Genomic DNA, 18,380 nt, shown 5'->3' with positions numbered 1-18,380 from the left:
TTTCTCTCTTTTTCTCACACGTTTATACATTTTCTAAACATATCAAGGTGGAGCTCTAAATCTACCTTTTTGCTTGCAGCAGAAGCATATAATGCTAATAGACTTGCTTCCTTCAACTCCTCTAACAAAACAATTAAAAAGTGCTCACCCTTCTCTCTGTCTCTTTCTTCTCGTGCTCCTGTCTGAGACGATCTTGTTTCTTCTTCTCAAAGGAAGCGGTTATTTCAGCCACTGAGGGGATGTTGTCGAGCGAGGGGAGACCAGTGGCCCCAGCGGTATAGACAGGCTTGTAGTTGGGGTCTTTCTGGGGGTCGGTGGATGAAGCTGATTGAAACGAGGATGATGGGGAGAGATGACAGTGTGGTTTTAAATATGTCAACCAACGAAAGTACCACATTCAACACATTTGAGCATAAATATAATATCTGAATATAGATTAATATAGACAGAATTAAAGGGACACTTGACCCTTTTTGCAAAACAATATATGTTAATGACGTTTAGAAGATTTAGAACACTTTCCTGGGGGTCTTCATGTGTGTAATACCGGTATGTGGTTTTAGATTTTAGCAGTGAGCCCAGTGTCACTGTCCAGGCTCACTTACTTCCTGGACTACTCAGTAAGACAGCCCTCCCCCTATCCACAGGAGCAGTGCGCCAACGCATTATGAAAATGCCCAGCTTTGTGTGTCTGTGTGTATCACATTTGTGATGATTTGATTGGCTGAGCACGGAATATGATGATGTATGATGATAAGAGCGCACCTCCCTTCACACAAGTGTGATTTTTATTTATTTCAGACCATTACAAATAAAATCATCCTTAGCAACTCATTTCTGCAGATTTAAAATAATTTTATCCGATGGCCTTGCTGCCTTGGCATTTGTGGCCTTAAAGTGGGTCTTGCCCTTAAAGGATAATTCCATGCTAGAAGGCTTTACCTTTATTTGTAGTTGTTACGTCCCCACCAAAGAGGTCCAGGTGTTATTTTGTGCAAAAGTGCATTATTGGCCATTTCTCCTAATATAAGCCCTCAATGGGGGTTGGGTTTTTGTGCTAATTTCCATCGAAATAAGTAGTAAAGTGTGCCGCTTGGGATACTATTTACATTAGATAGATAGATAGATAGATAGATAGATAGATAGATAGATAGATAGATAGATAGATATAGATTTTTTAGCTATGGAAATAAGAAAATTAGCACCCCAATGCCCCATTCAATTAAATTAATTGAGGGCTTATAGCCAATAATGCGCTTTTGCACAAAATAACACCTGGACCTCTTTGGTGGGGACGTAACAACTACAAATAAAGGTAAGAAAGCCTAGCATGGAATTCTCCTTTAAAATTATCAAAGACTTAGTTTATCAAACTTACTATTTTAATCTAAAACAAATTCATTTAATTAGACCATTTCATGTTACTCTCTTAGTGGTGTTGACAGGGTTTTATAAAGTATAAGACAGGCTTACAGTTTCAAGGGAGTGATTACAATAGAGATTGAAATAACAAGCACGGGATGTTTTGAGAATTGATCTCCAATAGGAACAGATGCCAAGCGATAAGAAATTAGTATGAATTAAAACTAATAATAATAAAACTAGAAATTCACTCTGTCAAGGTGCCAACTTCCGCCTTGCACACAAGTAGGCCATACATGGCCTACTTGTGCGCAAGCAGAGCGCGCAACTTCTGCTACTAACTAATTTATATCACAACTGCTGTTCTAAATCCTTTATACCAACCTTGAAACACACCTTAGTTACGTCACCATCAACAGCCAATAAGGGACCACCATTCTACCGAACCGATCACCAAATGTACCTTAGTTACGTCAGACAATCCCTAATTGGCCGACTGACACCACCGACATCCTCAGCCGATTACAGTACTTGCGCAAGTAATGCTTGCGCAAGTAATAATAGTTTTAGTAGTAGGCAACTTGTTTTATGTTTTATAGCCTACATTTAGAAATATTCTAACTAAAATGTTATATATAACGGAAGTTATGGGGCTGTGATCGTGTTCATACAGTGCCCAAATCTTTAGTCATACATCATAGACACATCTGGTCACATTTTATGTCCTTGCTTTGTGGATCTACCATGAAGACCCTTAGGACCTTAAGATCTTTTGCCTTATGCGGTCTACCTCCCTGTGTGGACCTGCCGATGCTACATGGTCTACCTCCCTGTGTGGACCTACCGATGCTACATGGTCTCCGACCTGTTTTGCTCACCTCCCTTTTCCCCTTCCTGTAAACTATGAATGGTGGAGCTTGCACAAAAACTAATTTCACTCACTTTCATACACCTGAAAACCATAAGCATAAACCTATGATGTGACAATACAATGTATTTTGGACTCTGTCCGAGATCCATTATTAAAGTAAAGTCTGAGATCCTCCATATTGGGGTCACGCCACTTCCATCTGGAGATCCACATAACGTATGCATCTCACACCAGTGAGATCCACATAAGGTATGCATCTCACACCAGTGTGTCTGTAGATCCACATAACGTATGCATCTCACACCAGTGTGTCTGGAGCTACATTCTCAAAATCACTGGACTGACCGAGACTCCCTGCTCCTATTGTGCAGGGTGCTGATTAACTTGCCACCGAGGCGTGTTCACTAGAATTTCAATGTGGGTTTTCACTCTCCTGCAGACTCCTGCAGACTCTGTCAGAATAGGAGTTTATCACACCTTAGATGACCTTATTAGCTTTGTCCAGAGCAGGCGACAAGATCGAAAACGTATCTGCATTTGTTTCTGGAATATCAGTACGAGAACTATGAAAATACCAATAAAAATCACAAGAAAAGATCGCATACTTAAAAAATAAAATACGAAATCAATCAGCAGCAAACGTGAGGGCTGAAATAGCAGAGGGTTAAGCGTTTAGTTTCCATACTTCATAAACTCCCATTCCCTGTTGTCTAGAGGGCACACGTTTCTGGTCTTCAACCAGCGAGAGATACAGTGGAAGTGGAAAGCGTGATTGCAGACACCCCAGGCAACCTTACACTCCTCGGTCGTGTCGCTAGCGCTGCCTTGAACGGCCTGGCACTCTATACAGGGATCCATGATGTGATTGCGGCAGATAGCACAGTTGTTCACTACAATGTCCCAGGACCACATTGTCACGGCATTCCACTTCTTCACTTCAAAAGGTTTCTTGTCTCTGCTGCTGATGCTCTGGGCATTTGTTGTGCTAACGTCCATAACTGTTGCGATCTTGACAATAACTTCTCCCACCGTAGTAGTTTTAACGCAACAAACCTGTGATGCGATAATAATAGTCCTTTATTCACCTCCGTCCCTTTTAAACAAACCTCTCACGTCATCAATTAAAACGTCAGTCTTGCCTAAAAGAATATAAAAACATCACACCCATGTGAAGTGAGGGGCACTCGTCATCATACAAATCACATTCCGGCCAATCGCAAATTCGCGTCTTGACTTTTCCGTCGTCACTTTGGGTGACTTGCAACGTCGGCCAGAGAACCGGAAACACTTTGCAGACGCTGAAAGTTGCGTGGGTGGAGCTGAATGAGGGGCGCTAATATATTATAGTCTAACTCATGTTGATTAGGTGATGTAATGGTGATGTAAAACAAACGGTGCCAACACAAACATTAAACACCACTAACAATAAAGAGACAATGTGACGTAATGAGGCACATTATGGCATATATTTTCCCTTCATTGTCAATGGCGTTTACAAAACAGACATTGAACTAGAGACAAACATTAAACCTGTGTAGTATAGGAGGGGCTAGCGCCCCTCAAAAACCAGGAAGAAAAAAAAATCCTGACACGAGCGGCATTTGGCATCTTCGTCAATCTACTGTCTGGATGCAGTCTTTTCGGTCCTTACTTTTTATTTTCCAGATGTACTTTGCTCAGCCAATCAAATCATCGATATTCACACCAAGCCGCCCCCCAAAAAAGAAAATCACACTTGAATGATGATGAAGTCACCCAGGTCTAGCGCCTATAGAGAAATAAAAGGATAGAGACCGAACCGGAGCGCTAGCCCCGCACCCAAGCAATTGATTTCAATGGAAGTTGCTCAGTGGCGTTTTGAAGAACCCGGAAGACTGCCGGAAGTACAATAATAGCTCGAGCGAGCGAAAGTTTAGCCTAGCGTAGCGCGGACCTCAAATTTGAGGTCTGAGGCTGACGCACATGACGTCATGAACGTCCGTCCACCTCCATGAAAGTGCTGCAGTTCCACATTTCACCAGTAGGTAGTGGCAGCTTCAACGTTGGATAGCCTTACTGGGGGCTTGAGCGCCCCTCAAAGAGTGAGGACGCCAATTGTGATTGGCCGGAATGTGATGATATATGATGATAAGAGTGCCCCTCACTTCACCCCTCACTTCTGGCAATTGGAAATATCAGGTAACAGGATTACAATTTAGGCATTTAGCAGATGCTCATAATCCAGAGCGACAATGGCAACTGGGGAAGGGGAGGGGGGGAACCCAGTGTACTCTCTGCTGCCCCATCTGGCGGAGTCAGGTTAGGGGAGGGCAACAGTTAATGGAACGAATTTGGACAACTCTGAAGTAAAGTAACCTTAGATGCTTATTAGATTCATTGATATATGAATTTGCTTTTATATCAAGTTACATCAGGAATCTCTGTATATGGCCATAAAAGGAACAAGGACAGACAGATACAGAGATCTCCATATATGGGCATGAAAGGGACAATGGTATATATATATATATATATATATCTTTGAAGATAAATATTTTAAAGCGAACAGTTTACAACATTTTTTGCTTCTGGGCGCCCCTGAACAAAATACATGAAACAAGTTTTGCAGAACCTGCCGATTCTACAAAATGTCTTTTAAATCCTGTGGTGTTAATATGCGAGATGCTTTCATTTCTCACCAGCAGCACTCTTTGACGTCTTCTCTCTGGTCTTGAGGGCAAAGTCCCTCTCCTGTTTCAGCTTCTCCTCGTCTTCCATGAGGACCAGGACAACCTTGGCCTTCTCTCTTACAGCTCCACCCTGTGGATTGAATACGCATCGGTTCATTAGATGTATCGGAAACAAAAGGTAGTACATTACTATGAAAATCACCAATTACATAAACCAGAGATCTTGCAGGAGACAGGCTGGCATTATAGATCCTCTCATCAGAACATTTCAAGTCGCAGTGGCTAAAGAACTGACCACAAAATCATAACATCCATCCAGGGTTTGAGACCTCGAAATCCGTGTGTTGCATCATGCCACCTCAACCCCAACTTCCCATCGACTGTCTGGAGTGTGACCCATATGACCCCGGGGTGTGTGAATGGTTTCCGAGAACCGAAAAAACAGGAATGTAGGGGAAACTAACGGCTTAGCGGTACCACATTTAGGCTCCAATGCCAACGACCTTTGCTAGGTGTCACTCCCAGTCTCTCTCCCTGCCATTTTCAGCTATACTATCGAATAAAGGCAGAAAATCTCTCATATCCCCTGGGTTTTTGGGAGGGGTGTGGGCATCGGCTTCCCTGATTGGCCAACCCGAGCAGTGGCCAAGCCTCGAATGACGTTTTTACCGCTTCGCCAATACAAGTGGCGGCGTGTGAGAAAACGTGAGATAAGCCTCAGAGTCCAACATGCCAGACGACTACATAAGGATATCAGCAGTGCGTGCTGCTGCAACAGTAGTGGTTGCTAGGCAACAGCATCACCAGGAAGTCAGCAATCGTCACCTGATCTTTGCCGTCCTTCTCGACATAGCGGAACTCTGTGAGAGCTTTGACGATGTAGACATTGTCCGTCAACTTCAGGAGCACCCGGTCATCACCCGTCTTCAACAGGTACTCCAGCAGGGTCAGTGACTGAGGCAGAAATAAAACAAAACAATAATGAACCAAAAAAATAACAGTTTAGTTTAACATCCAACTTTAATTATACACATAAGTAAATATGAAATACATAAACTGAACATTATTTCATTTACCCCTTAAGCCCAATTCAAAAATCACACCTGTGTGAAGTGAGGGGCACTGCTAGGATTAGGTGATGTAATGATGATGTAAAACAAACGGTGTCAAAACAAACATTACATTCTCTTTATTGCTAATGGGATTTAATGTTTGGCGTTTTTAAAACAAACATTGAACTAAAAACAAACAATAAACCTGTATATAGGAGGGGCTAGCGCCCCTCAAAAAGTTATAAAAGACCAACCCATTCAACACCGAAAGAAATAAATAAAAATAAATCACTCCCGTGTGAAGTGAGGGCCCGGGGCACGCTTATCATCGTACATCATCATACATCATCTCATTCCTGCCAATCACAATTTGTGTCCTCACTTTTGTCTTCAATGTTTGTGTTAACAGTTTAGGCAATGTTTGTGTTTACACAAACACTCAAAACTGGCCATTCATTATCAATGGCATTCAATGTTTGTCACCCTCAAAGCTGGTTGTTGGAGTGGTTTGCACCACTCAAAAAACAATCACACTTGGTGAAGTGAGGGCCGCCTGCTAATGTTTGTTTAAAGTGCTCTAAACATTAAAAGTCCATAGACTTGGTGGAACACATGAAGTCACGTTAAAAGGGCTCTAAACAAAGTCCATAGACTTTATTATGACGTAATTCCGAAAGCCAGACGCCGTGTGTGCGTGCGTAAGGAAAAGAAGGTTGGGAACCGCCGACCTTGTGGATGTGTCTCCAGTTCTTGTCGTCCTTCAGCCGTTTCCAGAGCATGGTCATGATCTCGTTACAGGCCACCACGTTGTAGGTCAGGTCTGAGATGTCTGCCATCTGAGAGCTGGACGGACCCCACGGGTCATTGGACGTGGCCTCCCTCACCTGGAAAACACACAAACATTACAGGGAAATGTCCATTGTTTTTATCACGATCGGCCAATACCGAACTTGTGCATAAGGGGAAAATTTGAATATTTCCAAAATCTTTATGGCAATGCTCCAGTAGTCTACTGTAGTCTACTGATCTGCCGCAAACCGTCTCCAGCACAAAATGTTATATCGTGACGTTTTGGAGACAATAGAGTAGGCTGCGTTGATCACGGCTACTGTTTAGACAGCAGCGACGCACATTGTCCGACATTACAAACCAGAGCAATGAATGCTCTGACTTTTATACCACTTAAATGGTACATAAATATAGATATTATTGCTGAGACCTGGTAGAGATACTAATGGAAGATTGAAAGGGTGAAATCGGAGGTTATGCCCTCTGTGCATTTGAAACAGACTTATAGCATGTCATGTAGACAGCACAATAACAGTACAGCATAGTATAATATATATGTATAGCTTATATGTATAGTGTCATTATGTATAGATATGTTCTAGTTACGTTCTTAGCTTACGCATGTTTCTTGATAAATGCTGTTTATATATGTGAGGTATTCCCATGCTTTTTGTTCTTGCTTAATGTAAGTCGCTCTGGATTAAGAGCGTCTGCTAAATGCCTAAATTGTAAATTGCCTGTGTTCATGTTCTTCACTGGCAGTAAGCTGAGCAGGAGACAGTGAAGGAGAAGCCAATATGGACACGGAAATAACTCTGAGCTCTGGGTATAGACCTCTACTGTATGTCCTTGGAGCAGTAAACCTTACGACACATTTTCATAGTCTGCAGCAATAAAGGAATTTGAATGAACAATATTATGGAAATGTAGGCGCCTTGTCCACTGGGGCATTTTATTTTACCCCGGCTGAAAACGTTGGGGCGCTCGCCTGCAAGCGCTTCCAGTTCGAGGCGTCCCGAGTTGAAAATATTATAGCAGTCGGAAGGCAGAGCAAACGATGTGCGTGCACACATGAGAGCACGAGGCAAATGACCAAGACCGCGCCAAATTGCTTGAGTTTCCAATGATGCTCCATTATATACAATGAATAACATGCACTGCGCTTTCAAAAAATAAAATAAAATAAAGATCTTGGTGGACACAGCACCTAAGAGTTCCATCATGTAGTTCCGGAGGCGAGTGTTATAAATGCTGTGCTATCTATCGGCTCAAGAGAAAGAACTGCAAAGCAGAATGCACACAACCAATGGTCTCAAAAGGTGCACGGCTCAACAATTTCATGAAACTGAGAGAACAACAAGCACACAATAAATCCTTTTCACTCCTTTATTTACCTCTCCACAGACAGAACAACGGACGCGGTTCAACCCAACAGGTCTTCCACAGCGTTGTGAAAAGGACATGAATTATGTGCCGACTGTAGGCAAAAGACTCGTGCCAAAAGTAATAGAAGCTATTCAAGGTATATGGGTTGTAAAGCCAGATGCCTTGGTTCGTATGTGTTGACAGGTTGGAGATACCGCATGCGTTGCTTGGTATATCCATATAACCCATATACCTTGAATAGCTTCTATTACTTTTGGCACGAGTCTTCTAGATGAGACAGAATAACTGGCTAATGGCTAAGCAACTCGTAGAGCATTGAAGTAGAGGTTTCCACATCCCGGTTAAGTTCGTATCGAACACCACTGTAGCGGGTCCTAACTAAATAACCAGCAATGGTTCGAGCTATTTATCATGGTCCTTATGTTACGGGTGAAACCAATGACCCTCGTGAGTCGGGCTTTCCTTTAATTACCTTGACCTCTGCCTCAGAGTAGTTCTGGACCAGGTTCTTCAGCTGTCTGCGTAGCATGGAGGACGTCATGGTGTCTGATGGGAGGACGCGGGGATCAAACCACCGGGATCTAAATGGACAGTACCGACAGGACAAGAGGAGAAGTGCTTTTCTTGACTGAATAAATAACACATGATACATTTAATATGGTGCCATGACAATTGCACTACTGTTTTTATGGTGAAGTTACATTCTTGTTTCCATTTATTTTCTTTCTGCTCTCTCTGTCTTCTCACAGAATACTATAAAATGATGGAGCACGGACAAAAAATAAATAAAAACATAACACATCTTTACATTCTTTACACCCGTAAACCTGTGAAGTGACATACTTCTGATTCTGCCATGACTTCACTCTTGTTGCTAGGGTTTTCAACTTTGCAATGTTGTCACATCTGCATACATTACAATATACAGTACTAGTGTATTTAATTACTCTATGCTGTATAGCCGAATCCGCCGAGCGGCAACCATAACTGAGGTGTCAATCGGCTCAAAATGAGAGCCTTATTGACACCGCAGTTGTGATGGCGCCCAGGGCAGCGCTCAGCGGATTCATCTATAGCATTTTTAAGAGTGCCACCCCTAGATTTTAACTGGCAACATCAGGTCCCTGCTCTGACTAAAGGTGGCCTTACACTAGCCGATTTTTTTCAATCTGAAATCTGATAGCACCACACACTACAGGATAATCGGAGCGGGGCAGAGCAAATAACAAACATTCTTGATGTTGATCGGGCCGATCCCGATCGCGCTTTGAGCGGTCGGGCACCCCCCGAGCGTCAAAAATGCCCGATTATCGGCTAGTGTAAGGCCACCTTAAGCATGTCCTGCAGGCATCACTCACTGCCATGAAAATAAAAATAATAATGGGTTAAGCGAAATGAACACAAACAACTAATTTCTCACACACTGAACTCTAAACTGCAGCTAAACTAATGACTACAGTATAACAATAGGTCCTTTGTGAAATACACATGCATGCAGACAGACATATTGACAAAACAGTCAGACACTCACCTACCCTCTTACACTAACTGCATATTAAGTTGACACCACACACACACACACACACACACACACACACACACACACACACACACACACACACACACACACACACACACACACACACACACACACACACACACACACACACACACACACACACACACATTTTGAGGGGTGCAAGCCCCTCCTATATTCAGCTAGTGTAGATTTTTGTCCTAACACAAACATTAAAAGCCTTCGACAGTGAATGGGGAATTTACGTCATATGTAGACAAGCAAATCGGCAATTCTGTCCTAACACAAAGATGAATTCCCATTGACAATGAATGAAGATGTGTATGATGATAAAAGCACCCCTCACTTCATTTATTTTTCTTTTTCATCTAGCTCTGTGGTTCTCAACGTGGGGTTCAGGGACCCTCAGGTGTTTCTTGGGGGGGGGGGGGGGGGGGTTCTAAATGATCCCTGTGAGAACCACGGGTCTAGCTGAATTACACGCTCATTCAGCATGGGCACACTTGAGCCGACAGGCGCAGCCAAAGGAAGCTGACTCCCGACGTCTTTCCGGCTTTTTAGACAGCTGGTGGATGGAAAAGAAGCTCCACCCACGCGGCAGGTTGCCACTGGGGCAAGCTTTTCCGGGAATCTGGCCGACGCGGCAACCTGCCGCGTGGGTGGAGCTTCTATTCCATCCACCAGCTGTCTAAAAATCCGGAAAGACGTCGGGAGTCAGCTTCCTTTGGCCGCGCCTGTCGGCTCAAGTGTGCCCATGCTGATTCTGTTCTCTCTCTTCCCCCTGACTGACTGACTGCATCAAACCCTCCCAGCACAGCAGAAACCTGATCCTACAACTACAAGGAAACAACAGGATCAATCTGGTGCACATCATCATCAGTGGCTGCTATTGAGTCACAATCAGCAAAATCAGGGATGCAGCTAGAAAACGAGGTTGTGATAACAAAAAATAGCAAACATTTGATAAGGCAACTAGGCAAGCATTTCCATACGTTGCAATTCACTCTGTGAGTAGTCAGGCTTGCTACAAAACAAGTCATCCAGCATCTACACATTAAAAAATCCTCAAATGCTAATTTGAGGATTTTAATAAATTTAACCACATGGACCCTTACCCATGTGTAAGTCTAAAATTATACAATGTCGGGTCTATCTTAGTGTTCATGTGTAGGCTACCCAGTCACAGAGGTAGGATTTTGCAGTGTTATTACGTCCACTACACCCGTCTGGTTTTACACTGGACCTAGTCAGGGTCACATGCTAGCTACGGTGCGACAGAGAATGAATGATCCTCGCTCGAGACACACACAGACTTAGTTAGCATTGCGCATTGGGTGTCAAAAAGCATCTACATACTGGGGTTGATCTCTTACTGTCACGACTCCCTTTTCAGAACCTTGGACAGCGAACTGAAGATAGCTATAGCCGTTAGCATCATCGCCAATTACGGCTAGTGTTTTGTTTTCAAGCTGAGCAGCCTGTCACCCAAAAAAGCGACCTTTAATTTAACTCGCTACGGAAATGGCTGTATTCATTTAAGCAACGCCCGTGCGGGCTTCGCTTCAACATCACGTCCAAAACGCGGCCGTCAATTCATGCAAAATAATGTAATTTCAAAGAAAAATAAAAGCACTAACCCCTGACGCTGCCTTCGAGGAGGATGAGGCGACGATGACTTCCGCTTCCGCAATATACGACACCTGCCAGGCCACGCCCCCAACTTCAAATGGCGTTCATAAATAAATGATGATGAGAAACATTGTAGCTACTTTGTTTAAAATGTTATTTAACAAGTGTTCAAACAAACCTTTTTCAATTTGAATATGATATGAACATAATCACTAGTCTCACTGTATGTTCATTTGCAGTGTATCCAAGTGTAAGCCACTCATCTGCAGTGGTGAAAAAAAGTAGGTCTACTCACATTTCTTTTTACATAGGGTAAGTAAAAAGTATCAATACTGCAATGTAGAAATACTGTACTGCATGTTTTACAACAAGTCCGGAATAAAAAAAATACTTGAGTAAAAGTACAAAAGTATGCCATCAAAATGTACTGACAAAGTACCAAAAGTTAAAAGTACTTAATTTATTATTCAGAATGTCCTATTTCACATGTTTTCAAATGTACAGTATACTCTACAAGCTCACAATGTGAGGCATATGAGCTTGTAGATCGGCTATTTTCAAATGTAGGTAGGATTGAAGTGGTTAATGTACATGTTTTGTAATAATAATAATGTAATAATCAAAATCTACAAAGTACAACGTTTTTTTTTAAAGGCAATGTAGTAAAAACAATATTTGGATTTGAGATGCAGTGGACTGGAGTAGAAGAAAAAGTATTGGAAATTGGAAATACTCAAGTAAAGTATAAATATCTCAAAATGTTACTTAAGTACAGTACTTGAGTTAATGTACTTAGTTACTTTCCACCACTGCTCGAAACATGATCCTGCGGGTTTTTCTTTGTCTTTTGTGGGAGTTCCGGAGATTCTGTGCATTTATTCTGATAGAAGAGCTTGTGCTGTCATCACAGAGCCACCAGATGGCACTGCAGCAAGCAGAGCTCACCAATTTGCCTCCGTTCTTTCAAAGAGTCAAGGGGTTGTGCTGTGATGTTGTATGAGTTACCTGTAAGTATACAACAACAGAGATAGTAATTTATCCCACATCATGTAATTTAATTTTGTAGTCATCTTATTTATTGTAAGCCAGAATCATCACTTTTCCAATCCTCCCATATATCTCTGCTGTCGGGAAGAAACCACCTAACTCCAAAATGTTCATTTTTCAGGAAATTAAAAATATAACATTTTCAGGAAATTAAGAAAACCTTATATTTTGAAAACAAAGCAATACTGCCTCATCAAAGTTGGTGTTGTGACTTTATATATTTTCAATTACTTGCATGAGAGGGGGAGAGGTGGTGGAGTTATCTGTTTTAGCACAGTTTGAGGGTCCAGTGCGAAGTTAAGAGGTTTTGTCCAAAGCGTTTTTTACCACTACTACCATTGGTTTGATATTTTTGAAAAAACACACAGACATAAATGGTGTTCAATAGGATTGATTTATGCAACAAACAAAAAAATCGAAAACCTCAAAAATTGAGTTATGTTTCCTCCCGACAGCAACGATTACACTCTTACCAATGTTAGCTGTGTCTCAACCACTACATACACAATATTTCAATGACATGAGGCCAACCTGTGTGTAGCAGCCTTTAAAGGCATTACAATTGAGTAAAAAAGAAAACACTAGTCTGTCACCCAAAAGACAACATCACTTTAAGGATGCCATTACCTTTATTTGTATAGCACCTTTCATGACATGAAATGCAGCTCAAAGTGCTTTACAGAGCAATGGAGAAAAAAAAGAAAAGCAAGGCATAAACAATAAAAAAAAAAAAAACAAGAGCAGTAATGCAATACAGTGAGGACATGAATAACAAAAAAATCACACCCGTGTGAACTGAGTGGTGCAAGGTCTTATATAGCCTGATCAGCTGTGGTCTGACGTAATGTCAGTGACCATAGTAACCATGCTCATTCTTTATTTACCCAGGGAAGTATCTGAGCACAGGTGCTCATTTTCAGCAACGCCCTGCACATAGAAACACACAGACAGACACACACACACATTAAAACCTGGGAGCTGACCAGTACAACCACAGTCTTATACTGTTGGCCACTAAGCAGCTCCAGGGGGAGCAGTTGGGGGTTCAGTGCCTTGCTCAAGGGCACTTCAGCGGTGTCAGTGACGTCACACACTAACCATAGTAACCATGCTCACCTTTGCACGGACACGTATGTATACAGGTACACAAACATACAGACAAAGCTGGTTGTTGGAGTGGTTTGCACCACTCAAAAATATATAAAGCCTGTTGAAACAAACAAATCTGCCGATCGGTCATTTTTCTGCTACTTTCGGTTGTTGCGAGTTGCGACCCAATTGCTGAGACCATCTTGTAATTATATAGCTTCTGTGCATTGACCATACACACACACACATGTTGTAGCCCAGTCTCGATCCTCATGCTTGTCGATCCTCTCTCTCTCTCTCTCTCTCTCTCTCTCTCTCTCTCTCTCTCTCTCTCTCTCTCTCTCTCTCTCTCTCTCTCTCTCTCTCTCTCTCTCTCTCCCCCACTCTCTGTGCGTGCGTGCGTGCGTGCGTGCGTGCGTGCGTGCGTGCGTGCGTGCGTGCGTGCGTGCGTGCGTGCGTGCGTGCGCGTAAGGTGCATAACATATAGATGAGTCAATCGGACTTGAGTCATTCTGGTCTCGCCTAAGAATGTATGTGAGAGAGTCTCTCTCTGTCTGTGTGTGTGTGTGTGTGTGTGTGTGTGTGTGTGTGTGTGTGTGTGTGTGTGTGTGTGTGTGTGTGTGTGTGTGTGTGTGTGTGTGTGTGTGTGTGTGTGTGTGTGTGTGTGCATATTTTGTAGTGTCAACTTATGCAGTTAATGTAAGAGGGTAGGTGAGTCTGAGTGTCTGACTGTTTGTGTCAATCTGTCTGCATGCATGTGTATTTCACAAAGGACCTATTGTTATACTGTAGTCATTAGTTTAGCTGCAGTTTAGAGTTCAATGTGAGTTGAAACCCTTGTTGTCTAGAAAATGTTACATACATTATTCTCTCCAATTCTAAAAATGTATCAGTGGTGCTCAAACTTTTAAATGTCAATGACCCCATCAAACATTTTTTTTTGTGCCAGGTACCACCAGAATCAAAGATTTGAGAAAAAGTTTGTGGGAGGGACCCCCCAAAAGAGAAGATTTGATTTTCATAAATAGCAGCACGAAGTGACGGGTCGTGATCTGCTTGTATATTTATCTGCTGTTTTTTGAGAACCACTGTTCCAAACCACTGTTCAAAATCCTAAGATTTGTTTTTTAAAAACGTATGTTTTTTTTAAAACGTATGTTTCTATATATTATAGCTAAAATCTAAAATGACACGGATGCTTTCCCGGTTAAAATATCTTCACTGAAAGTAGCCGATTGAAGATTCAATTGTGAGCTTGACGAGCTGCTATTTTTTCCCCAGGAATACGGATGCTGGGGTTGAAGTGGTTGGCGTTTTATAGCAAAAATTTAGAAAATGTCACTTATTTGAAATAACTTATAATAACTACGCTCTCAAGTGCATTTTATTGACTAGCTTGCCAACAAGTTCCAAGTACACACCTCGCCTTTCCCTTTTCTTTGCTCCCATTGCAAGCAAAATAGCAAAGCCACTCTCTCCGTTAACCAGTAACCGGGGCGACTGTGGCTCAGGAGGTAGAGCAGGTCGTCCAATGATCCATGGGTCGGCGGTTCGAATCCCGGCTCCTCCTGTCTACATGTCGAAGTGTCCTTGGGCAAGACACTGAACCCCAAATTGCTCCCGATGTGCTGGTTGGTACCTTGCATGGCTTCCACCGCAATGGGTGTATGAATGTGTGTATGAATGGGTGAATGTAATGCACAATCTATGTAAAGCGCCTTGGATGAAGGCGCTATATAAATGCACTATTTACCATTTACCAGTTTTTATTTGAAATGACATTCAGAGATTTACTTCTGCTTTTGCCTTTTTTTAAACCATCAATAGGATATGGGCTGTCAGACAGAAAAGCCTTGCCACCAGGGACATTACATGCTTTGTGTAACACCTACATTTGAGAAATAGGAAGGCAGTATTTTGCTTGTTGTGCAAATGTTTTACTCAACTTCCCTTAGAAAACTGATTTGAGCATCACTCTCAGCTACAATCATTTGCATTGTACAGTCTCATCATAGCCTTGCTATAGGGTCATTGTACAGTCTTCCACTTCCATGTTAAGGTAGGAACTGATCTTTCAATTTCTTCTTGGGTCAAATGAACGGGTCTTCCTGACGCTAGGAGGCCAATTAACCCATTTTGACCTGAGATCAGATTCTAAAAATGTCTTCTACATCCTAACAGTTTTCTGAAAAAGCTATGTTTCTATGTCAGTGGTTCTTCGATTTTTCAAAAATAGCAGACCTACAAGCTCGTAGCGCGCCACTCGGTGGCGCGCTATGAGCTTGTAGATCTGCTATTTTTCAATAGCTAAAGCATAACATAATGCTAACACCAACCAACCAACCAACCAACCAACCAAACTACTATAAGGCAGGACAATGCGACAATGTTGTACAGTAATAAGTAAAGACTATTAATCAGTTCAACAGAACGGGGAAAAAAATTAAAAGATTGTGACATCCCACAATCCATCTCAACAGACACATTTTGTTATTGAAACAAAACTTGACCACACCAACAGAGCTTAATAATACAACTGTTTTTCTTTTTTTTTAATTTATAATTTCATTTTACAATTAATTTACAATTATCATTCCTACTCCTAGTGTTGCTTGTAAAAGTCTTTTAAGTGTGATATTCTGTGTATGAAATGTGATTTCACATCATCATCATCATCATTATCATTATTTTCCCCTGGCAGACTTGTCGGCCAGAGCAGAACCAAGAAGACATGGCTGTGATTGTGACGTGTGTTGCTTTCTTCATGTATCTGATGCAAGGTCAGTGGTTTCCAGACAACAGTGCAATAGTTGGAACACCCAGGCTTGTGCGGTTGACGTTTCCTTCAAAACCCTTCCCCTTTTTCAATTGTGTGTGCGTGTGCGTGTGCGCGTGCGTGTGTGTGTGTGTGTGTGTGTGTGTGTGTGTGTGTGCACGTGGGTGTGTGCATGTGTCTGTCTTTACAGAATGCATATAGTAGAAGTGGTTTTCAAAGTTGTGTCCAGGTACATGTTGCCAATTATTATTTTTTCCTGTCTTGCCGAATATTATCGAACGGTTCTCGAGTTATGTGGATTACAGATGTACGTACGCGCACACACACACAGAGGCGTGGTGCATTTATAGATATAGATACAGTAGCTAGACAGGAAATGGGGAGAGAGATGGGGGGGAAGACACACGGCAAAGTTTGTCGCGATCGGGACTCGAACTCACGACACACTGTCATGCTGGATTACCAGCCAAGATGTATCGTTCTACATGCCGTCCCCAGGTGTCCTGTGTAACCAGTGGACTGTGGTTCTGCCCGGGAGCATCAGGGCCATAAGGGAGTCCTGTGCCACTGTCCCCTGTCGCTTCGAGGTCCCCTCCTCCTTTGACAGGGAAGTACAACCTAACTGCAGCGTCATCTGGCGCAGGGACAGGGTGTCCGGCCGCGTTGTGTTTAACTCCACGACACCAGACATCAGGAACGGTATAAAGGTCAGAATCACTTCAGTACCCTCTCAACATGCATTGCATGGTAAGGTGATGATAATCGAGCCTGTTTGTCTGTCTGTTTTGTTTGTTTGAGCAAGAGAACTTGAGAAGCAAAGCAAAGCAAAGTTACTATATTTACCCAGGGTAACTGGACTAAGCATCAGATACTTGTTTACAGCCAGGCCCTGCTCATAGAACATTTCATGGTAGTGGTTCAATGCCTTGCTCAAGGGCACTTCAGCGGTGGTAATTTTAACGTGCCGGTCCGTGGATACGAACTGGCGACCTTCTGGTATCAAGACCGCTCCGCAAACCGTTCGGCCACCGCTGCCTGAGAGCAGATGGGCAGAGTATATCGTCTCTGTCGGGTGGAGACAATAAAGATTGATTCTGATTCTGATAGCAGGGGCTAGTATAGGAGAGTATAGGAGTATAGGGGCTAGTATAGGAGAGTATAGGAGTATAGGGGCTAGTATAGGAGAGTATAGGAGTATAGGGGCTAGTATAGGAGAGTATAGGAGTATAGGGGCTAGTATAGGAGAGTATAGGAGTATAGGGGCTAGTATAGGAGAGTATAGGAGTATAGGGGCTAGTATAGAGCGTCGCAGTCCCGCCTCCTACCCTGGACCAGGAAATGAAATCCAATGCATTATTCTCATAGACATTTCTTAAAGTATTTATTTAAAGACGGTTACGCCGCGGACAAAGCCAACTCGAGTCGTGACAACTCATGACAACACAAACAATATTTTGGACCAAACAAATAATTACAAAGAAGAAAAACAACAAAAAAAGTGTTGTAACCTGCCGTTTTTTTCTTCTTTGTAATTATTTGTTTGGTCCAAAATATTGTTTGTGTTGTCATGAGTTGTCACGACTCGAGTTGGCTTTGTCCGCGGCGTAACCGTCTTTAAATAAATACTTTAAGAAATGTCTATGAGAATAATGCATTGGATTTCATTTCCTGGTCCAGGGTAGGAGGCGGGACTGCGACGCTCTATAGGAGAGTATAGGAGTATAGGGGCTAGTATAGGAGAGTATAGGAGTATAGGGGCTAGTATAGGAGAGTATAGGAGTATAGGGGCTAGTATAGGAGAGTATAGGAGTATACAGCGTCGCAGTCCCGCCTCCTACCCTGGACCAGGAAATGATTCTCCGTTCATTTTCCTCAGACATTTCAGAAAGTATTTATTTAAAGACGTTTACGCCGCGGACAAAGCCAACTCGAGTCGTGACAAATCATGACAACAAACACAATTTTTTGGGCCGAACAAATAATTAGAAAAAAACGGCAGGTTACAACACTTTTTTTGTTGTTTTTCTTCTTTGTAATTATTTGTTTGGTCCAAAAAATGTCTATGGGAAAAATGCATTGGGTTTCATTTCCTGGTCCAGGGTAGGAGGCGGGACTGCAACGCTCTATAGGGGCTAGTATATACTATAGTATAGTATAGTATAAATAGAATGTT

General features: G+C 42.4%; 2 protein-coding genes across 4 annotated transcripts in view; one reads left to right on the top strand and one right to left on the bottom strand.

Moving 5' to 3' along the window:
* The window catches only part of LOC306939033 (uncharacterized protein), a 584,972-nt gene extending 573,629 nt beyond the window's left edge, over nt 1-11,343 (bottom strand). For 2 of the 3 annotated variants that reach the window (XR_013791819.1, XM_079523490.1), the window contains exons 1-6: nt 11,304-11,343; nt 8,602-8,710; nt 6,683-6,838; nt 5,728-5,856; nt 4,912-5,032; nt 149-324 (exon numbers count right to left, since the gene is read on the bottom strand). Coding sequence is in view for 2 of the 3 variants with exons in the window: in XM_079523490.1 (XP_079379616.1) it covers nt 149-324; nt 4,912-5,032; nt 5,728-5,856; nt 6,683-6,838; nt 8,602-8,670 (651 nt within the window). In the remaining variant the exon portion in view is untranslated. Of the gene's footprint in view, nt 1-148; nt 325-4,911; nt 5,033-5,727; nt 5,857-6,682; nt 6,839-8,601; nt 8,711-11,022; nt 11,170-11,303 lie in introns of those variants that run through there. The other variant, XM_079523491.1, reaches the window with a different exon arrangement.
* Nucleotides 11,344-11,530: 187 nt separating this feature from the next.
* LOC306938741 (sialoadhesin-like) overlaps nt 11,531-18,380 on the top strand; it is a 35,747-nt gene continuing 28,897 nt past the window's right edge. The window contains exons 1-3 of the mRNA XM_079523008.1: nt 11,531-11,576; nt 16,133-16,211; nt 16,706-16,914. Coding sequence (XP_079379134.1) covers nt 16,163-16,211; nt 16,706-16,914 — 258 coding nt within the window. The 5' untranslated portion in view covers nt 11,531-11,576; nt 16,133-16,162. The remainder of the gene's footprint in view (nt 11,577-16,132; nt 16,212-16,705; nt 16,915-18,380) is intronic.

The sequence above is a fragment of the Electrona antarctica genome, assembly GCF_951216825.1.
Source record: "Electrona antarctica genome assembly, chromosome: 15".
Taxonomy (NCBI): domain Eukaryota; kingdom Metazoa; phylum Chordata; class Actinopteri; order Myctophiformes; family Myctophidae; genus Electrona; species Electrona antarctica.
Note: the sequence above shows the minus strand (reverse complement) of the source record. Positions and strands in the feature narration are given on the sequence as shown.